This window comes from Perognathus longimembris, chromosome 11 (genome assembly GCF_023159225.1).
Source record: "Perognathus longimembris pacificus isolate PPM17 chromosome 11, ASM2315922v1, whole genome shotgun sequence".
Lineage (NCBI taxonomy): Eukaryota > Metazoa > Chordata > Mammalia > Rodentia > Heteromyidae > Perognathus > Perognathus longimembris.
The window spans coordinates 7,651,837-7,660,164 of NC_063171.1; the positions used below are offsets into that span (position 1 = coordinate 7,651,837).

At 36.4% G+C, this 8,328-nt stretch overlaps 1 protein-coding gene across 1 annotated transcript; it reads right to left on the bottom strand.

Moving 5' to 3' along the window:
* Positions 1-980: 980 nt before the first annotated feature.
* Positions 981-8,115, bottom strand: LOC125359834 (olfactory receptor 14A2-like). Its single transcript, XM_048357712.1, has 3 exons — positions 7,970-8,115; positions 2,110-2,140; positions 981-1,946 (listed from the first exon to the last, which is right to left on the bottom strand). Exons 1-3 carry the CDS (start codon positions 8,113-8,115, stop codon positions 981-983), a joined length of 1,143 nt encoding a protein of 380 aa, XP_048213669.1.
* Positions 8,116-8,328: the final 213 nt, after the last annotated feature.

The window sequence follows — 8,328 nt, forward strand, 5'->3', positions numbered from 1 at the left end:
TTCTGCTTATTTGTATAATTGTAGTAATACTCTATGTTTTAAAATGAGATATGATAAAAAAAATGCTGTGCACAGATGACTCACACTTGTAATCATAGCTACTCGGGGCTGAGACCTGAGGATCGAAGTTCAATGTCAACTCAGGCAGCAAAGTCCTTGAGACTCTTACCTCCAGTAAACTACTCAGAAAATGCTGAAAGAGGTGCTGTGGCTCAGGTGGTAGAGCACTAGTCTTGAGCAAAAAGAAGCTCAGGGATAGAGTTCAGGCCCAGAGTTCAAGTCCCAGGACTGGCCAAAACAAGAAAATATTTAAAAATTAAGCTATGAATTATTTTCCAGATCCATAATTTAGAATTCATTTTGCCTGGGTATCTGGCAGGCCTGAATTCTTCCTGGTTTTTCTGTATGGAATGTTTCTCCTTACCTCTTCTATCCTAAGAGGCTACTCTCATTCTGTAGCTTATACATCTTCTATTTTATCATTGTAAATACACTCCCTTCATAGGCACAAGTCTTCCTGCCATGAAAATATCAAGCATTTCTCAACTATTAAGGACTGACCTGACTGTATTGTGACCATTTGGATAATTATGCATCACAAACTTCTTCATGTAATCACACTTGATTCTTTCTACAGCATTTAGCAATGTATTCTCAGGCTCCACGTATGTGGAAATTGGTAGCTTTGTAATGTCAATCAGATAATTTGACTGAGCATCTGAAGTTTGAATTACATGGATCACTGTAAGAACTCAATGTCGTTTACTCAGCCTATAATCTAATTTAGAGAGTTAACTCTTGATCTTGAACTTGTAAATTACATTCTGTTATGTATAAACAAAATACTTAACAGCAAACAAAATACTGGGCTATTTATATCACATAAAAATAATACATGTATATTGATAAGAGCATTAACTATATATAGAGAAAAATTGTCAACAAATACAGACAAAGCCATGTCATTACAGACATTGATTCTATTGTTTTCCCATAACACAGTGATGTAGTCTCCACAGGAGCTTCCCAAAAGCAGCTTTGATTTCCTTGTTCCTCAGACTGTATATTATAGGGTTCAAAGATGGAGGCATCACAGAATAGAAAACAGATGCCAAGAAGTCCACAAGGTGTGGAGTGTCAGGGACTGGCTTCAAATGGGCAAAAACAGCTGTAACTATAAATGTGGTGACAACTATGAGATGGGGCACACAGGTGGAGAAGGCTTTTGACCGTCCTTGTAATGATGGCATTCTCAGAACTGTATTAAAGATATAAATATATGAATACCCAATGCATACTAGGCAGAGTAATCCATATATGATTCCAATGGTCACACTAACATCAGTGGTGATATGTGTCCTAGAGCAAGAAATCTTCAATAGAGAGGGGACATCACAGAAAATCTGTGGGAGTTTTCTGGAACCACAGAATGCTAGAGAGAAAGCCCCAGCCGAGTATAAAACCCCAAAGATGCTGCCAAAGAACCAAGAAACTGCTACCATCTGTACACAGATTCTATTGTTCATAATGACCTCATAGTGTAGTGGGTGGCAGATGGCCACATAGCGGTCATAAGACATGGCTGTCAGGATGAAAATCTCACACCCAACAAAATGCACAACCAACAAGACCTGACTCACACATCCTGAGAAAGAGATTATGCTCCTATGGGTCAAAGAGTTCCAAATAAAGTTTGGGACAGTGGCTGAAATGAGGCCCACATCCAGGAAGGACAAGTTCTTCAGGAAGAAGTACATAGGGGTATGAAGACACCGGTCCAGAGTGACAAGGGTAAAGATGAGAAGATTCCCCATGATAGTCACCATGTAAATCAGCAGAAACAGAAAGCCATGGAAGACCTGGAGCCGCTTGCTGTCAGAGAATTGGGTGAGGATGAAGTCTGTCTCTACTGTAAGATTGACCATGGCTTCCACTGCATTTAACTCCTGTAGACAAAAGAAGGAAAAACACATGCCTAGTTCATGCTGAGATTTCTTTGTTGCATTTCTCTTTCTAGCAGTACATTTTTATGTTGTCAAAATCAAGATTTGAACAAATGTATTTAGATTTTTACTCTGTCAAATGCATGTCACATTTCATGACTATTACGTATCCTTTACAAAGTGCATTAGAATAATACCTGTTAAGATAACAGATTAGACAGAGTATGTTAAGAACGTTTTACATGCTATCTAAAGTTTTTTTGTGCTTATTTATTTATTCTGGAGTAGAATCTGAATTGAAGCCTCCTCCCTTCTTCTCTTTTTATTCCCTTCCTCCTTTCTACTCTCTCTCTCCTCTCTCTTTTAAAATAATTTCATTATGTAAAATTCACACACACGTAAGAAAAATAATTTAGAGAACCCGCATGCGTTATAATGCGTTATAATGACAAACACATATCCAATCTTGTTCCATCTGTATTCTCATTTATTCTTTAATAAAGAAGAGAGAAAAGCATCCCAAGGAAGGTTATAGGAGAATGTCTAGGACTGCTTTTTTAATTGTGATGTAATATGTAATAAATGTTAAAATATTAGTAACTTATTTTAGTGGCAAATGGGAATTGGTTTTTATTTTATTTTCTTTATTTATGTATTGGCCAGTCCTGGGCGTTGAACTCAGGGCCTGAGCACTGTCCCTGGCTTCTTTTTGCTAAAGGCTAGCACTCTACCACTTAAGCCACTGTGCCATTTCTGGATGTTTTCTATATATGTGGTGCTGAGGAATAGACCCCAAGGCTTCATATTTATGAGACAAGCACTCTTGCCACTAGGCCATATTCCCAGCCCCATTAACAACTTCTGAAATTTAAAATTTTTTCCTGAATTGTTAACTAAATTTTGGATGACTTCATTGTGGAGTACAATGAATGTGTAAGAAATATCCAAGAAATATTGTCCTTGAATCTTTTTGAGTGTGATTGTAGCAGGAAGTCACATTTTCATTGAGAACAAAATCATTTGTTCCATTTATTTTTATTGTTAATTGTATAGACTTGGCAAAAAAAGCAATTTTAAATTATAAAGTGATATAAAAATTAAAAGCCAAAATTCCTTTTCTAAATGGCAAATCCTTTATAACAACTTAAAGATAAAAATAGAATAAAAAAATTATGATTATAGAAGTGTATGTTACAATGAAATGTAATAGTAGATATGGGTGTAAATGTTTAGCATTTCTCACCCACAGCCTTTTCCTATTAGCTCTCATGCACATCCTCATTGCCTTCCATGTCTCTCTCACATATGCTCCTGTATTTGCTGTATTTCCAGTAAGATTAGTTATTAGCATCAACGTGGAAGCCCATTTTTAGCAACTAGGTGCTAATAAATACACTACACAGACTTATAGCAATGGAGAAGACTTTCAGTGAGATAATTCTCAGGTTGGCTCAGTAATTTAGTGTGTGAGGTAGAATGAAATCTAGGAAGTAGTTTTGTAGGAAACAAAAGCTAATTTTATTCAATAAAAAAGTTAAAAAAACTGAATATTTAAACATGTATCATATACATTTCTCTATATTTCTCCTCTGTCTCTCTCTGTCTCTGTCTCTCTATCTCTCTCTGTCGTCTCTCTCTGTCTCTCTCTCTCTGTCTCTGTCTCTCTCTGTCTCTGCCTCTCTCTCTCTCTCTCTCTCTCTTTCTCTTCTGGCCATTTAGGAGGTTAAACTCAGGGCCTGGGTGCTGTCCCTGAGCCTCTTTGTAATCAAGGCTGGCATTTTATCTCTTGAGCCACAGTGTCACTTCCAGCTTTTTCTGTGGCTAATTGGAGATAATAATCCCATGGAGTTTTCTGCTTGTGCTGACTTTGAATGGCGATTTTTGGATCTCAGCCTCCTGAATAGATAGTATTAAAGGCATGAGCTACTGATGCCTGGCCATATCTCTAATATTTAAACATATCATTTATTTTCTGAAAGATTGATAATTTGCTAAGTACCCCCACTGACCCTTTTCCAACTTGCCAAGCCTTCTCAGTTGCACAAAAGATGAATTTGTGTCTCTTAAGAGATAAAAAAATCTTCATGGGCCTATACATTAAAGGTGGTAAAATCTGAATGGTAATGATCTACTTTTCTAACTTAAAACAGAATCTGTCTAAGAATTGATCAAGTTGCCACCTTACAACTTCCCTGAGGCAGAAAACAAGAAAGCGCAGGGCAAGTGTGCAGTGTTTAGGTCAGAATGCTATGTAACCAGATTGACCAGGAGTGTACTGTGTTTTGAGGAGTGGCTCTTTGGAAGTATTGATATTAAATAAGAAACCATTAATTTGTGCAGTAAGTTACTGTGCAGATTTTTGCTTCCTTAATCATGAATTTATTACTTTGTCTTTGACATTATACTTTCTAGAAATCAAATCTCTTTAAAAACGCTAAATAATTCTCTTCTGAAGGTCTCTAGTTTTGAATGCTTTTACCAGTTGCTATTATGATAACAGGAAACAAATGAACATGCACACAGTTTAAACAAAGTTTAAAAGGTTCATTTTATCAGTGGAACTATAATAGAGCTTTTGTTTTGTTTTGTTTTGTCAGTCATGGGGCTTGAACTCTGGTCCTGGGCACTGCCCCTGAGCTACTCAGCTCAAGGCTAGTGCTCTACCACTTGAGACACAGCACCATTTCCTATAATGGAGCTTTCTGACATTAAACAATTGCTTCTTGTGATTCTTAGGAATAAACTTTTATTTAATCATTTCTGTAGGGGACAGCATCACCTCTCATGCCTAAAAAGTAAAATGGAGCCTTGAACTCTGTAATATGGCCAAAAGCCAGTCTGGTACATTCTGGGAGGAGAAGACAGGAATTTGAAAGGCTCCAACACAAAGGAATAGTTCTCTAGGTAGAAATGAGAATTCCTCTGATTTGGTTATTTTATATGAAATATTGTATCACATAATCACACTGTACCTTATAAGTATGAAATTTAGTAATTAAATCACTTTTTTCTATGATTGTAATAATTTAACAAATACTTTAATATTCTAAATTTATATTCTATATACATAAGCTCCTGGCTTAAAACTCTTACACAAAAAATATTTCTTTCCACATGGACTAACATAGGCCATGGAAATTCTCTACCTCCTTGCTTACTCAAAATATGAAATTCCAGTATTCAGGCTCACCTGGTAGGATTCAAATTGCTATTAGACCTCTTCTATTCATGGTATGAGGGCAAGAGTCAGTGGTTTCATCTTACTTGAAGTCATCTTTTTAATGGAAGTAAATAACATCCAATTCACTCTGCATTGCCCTCTGGGAAAACAAAAGACTGAGGACAAACCCAGTTCTCATGGGGACCAGGGTGGAGTTCTTTATGAAGCCTCATTCACTACGATGATCAGTGTGTGCAACCTGGACCTGATCCCTATTCTTCTCACTTTGTGCTCCTGCTGTGACCTTTCATATAAGGCCATTGAGAATCCCACTTACTTTCTCACCAGAGAAACATAAGACAGTGCCCCAGTGTACTTTGGTTGCTTTCTGTTACAGTCCATATTCTAAAGTTTGTGACACCTAAATTTGAGGTCATATATAGTTCTTCAGGTATCAGTAAGTTTAAATACAACTGGAAGGAAAACATACAGCTTAGTACAGAATGCACGAATTAGATCTTACTCAGAACTTGTGAATTTGCAGAGCTTTGAAGTATCTGGCGAAAGTTTTAAATTTAAGTTAACTTAATGATCTAAACCACTGTGTAGCTGAGTCTCAATTGTTAGGTGGATTTTTCAAGGTAAAATGTCTCCCACCCTGAGATTGTGACATCAGAAAATTTACCAACATTTTCTTTTAATATATGGAAGGTGTTATTTTATGTACTTTTCATTTGTAATACATAATTTCTTCCAACTATTTCATTCCCCAATAGAACTGCACCTCAGCAACATTAGAAACTAGTTTTTCAGTTGTCACATAGCCAAACACCAGGACAGTGAATGCATGCCACACACAGATTTTTCTCCATTGTGTGTTTTATGATAACTGGGAAGATGGGCTCTTCTGAGTTAACCATAAGCACCTGAGTAAACTAATTAATAATGTCTATTTCAATTATATGCACTCCATTACCTAGATTCTGCTATTTTTAAGATGTATTGTGAATCTTTTTAGGAATCTCTACAAAGAGAAGAGGACAATATTGGTGTAAAGAGCACAAACTTCAAAAATGTAATGTCAGGGAATACAGCTATCCTATGGTATAATAATACATGTTATAAATTCATAGCATAGAAAATGCAGATTTCTATGTACATAATAAATTTAGTGTCTAATCAATATGATGGCCCAAATAAACATAAAACAGTTGCTCCTAATGAAAATGAAGTTATCAATAGGCTTGAGAGATATAATATATAAATATCATATAATTAAATAATGTGAAGAAAACTTCAGCAAGGTAAATTAGAATGAAATGATCTAGACTGTTGTACATATTCTCTCTGTGACAAAAATATTAAGAAGGATAAATTTCCTCTTGGACTTAGCAAGACCTGAGTCTTTCTTGGTCCTTGTTCTTACTGTACTAAAATAGAAAAGAAGTTAGTTCTATAATTAAAGTCAGTAATTATTGAAAGCATCCTGTTATAGACTTAACATTGTTGTCCCTCCCAAATTTTTTATGGAAATAAAATCCTTAATAAAATGATACTGTATTGTGGATTTGAAAGATACTAGATTTTGTGACTGTGTCCTTTGTCAGTCAGTTTAGTGTTTGGACACAAAACTAAAAACCTTACCTCACTGTCCTTCCTATAAGATAGCACAAAGTGTTGGTGTTCTGTAAAGCAAAGAAAGAATGGTCCTCACCAGCAGCAGTTAGGGCTGGTATAAATCTCAGTATTTGATGTTTAGCTTCAGCAACTGTGAGATGAAATTCCGTTGGCCCTAAACTGCTGAATCTGTTGAACAAAGGGATATCCAGCATTCCTAGCTACATATCCCAGCTTAAGTAAAGAAACCTGTTTTTCCACATAATGGAAGAATTTATACCATATGACCATGAGCTGGTAAACAGTGATGGACTGTCCCCACTCTGTTCTTTAACAAGTTTTAGGCAATGTTTTTCTACCTTCAACACGTTCCTCCAAGAGCCTCATTCTGCCATGGCTCCACATTGGCTACGCTAAAAATAGATCTCATTTTGAATTTTAATTACAGTGAAAATATCTTTTAATTCAACTGCTAACAAAACAACAACAAAGATATACAATTAATTCTATCTAGATATAGGTTCTCTTATTTTCAAAAATGCAATGATAAAGCTTCCACAAAAATTTCCACACAGAACCTTGGATTTCCTTGTCCCTTAGACTGTATATCACAGGGTTCGAAGATGGAGGCATCACAGGGTAGAAAATAGATGCCAAAAAGTCCACAAGATGAGGTGAAGCAGGTACTAGCTTTAAATAGGCAAAACTACTGTTACTAAAAATGTAATCACAACTACGAGGTGGGGCACACAGGTGGAGAAGGCTTTTGATTGTCCTTATAATGACTGTATTATCAACAGTGTTTGGAAGATGTGACCATAGGAATAGCCAATGCACATTAAGCCAAAGAGCCTAAATAAGACTCCAGTGGCCACACTAACAACACTGGTGAGTAAGAAATCTTCAGTAGAGAGGGGATATCACAGAAAAATTGTGGGAGTTTCCTGGACCCACAGAATGATAAAGAGAAAGTTCCTGCGTTGTATAAGACCACAAAGTTACTACTGCCAAGGAGCCAAGAGGTAACTCCTTTCTGCATTCATCATAATTTAATGGGTGACAGATAGCCATATAGTGATCATAGGGCATGGCTATTAGGATACAAAGCTCAGACCCAGCAAAGTTAACTACCAACAAGACTTGAAACACCTATTAAGGGAAAGAGATTTTGCTCTTGTGTGTGAAAGTGTTCAGAATGGGTTTTCGAACTGTGACTGAAATGAGACCAGTATCAAAGAAGGACAAGTACTTCAGGAAGAAGTACATGGGGGTGTGAAGACACCAGTCCACAGTGACAAGGACGATGACGAGACAATTCCCATGGAAGACCTGGAGCTGCTTGCTGTTAGAGAATTGGGTGAGGAAGAAGTCTGCCTCCACAGTGATGTTGGGCATGGTGTCCACTCCTACTGTGAAGATGAGAAAGGAAGGACACATATCAGGCTAATGTCAAGCCATCATTTGACTCTGCATTTTCATTTCTCAATGAAAATATGTTTAAATATTTACAAAACATTTTGACTCTGTTAAATGCATATTGGAGTTTTTTACTTCAATCTGCCATAATACATTTTAAAATGACATTTCTATTAGAAAAATTAAAGGAAT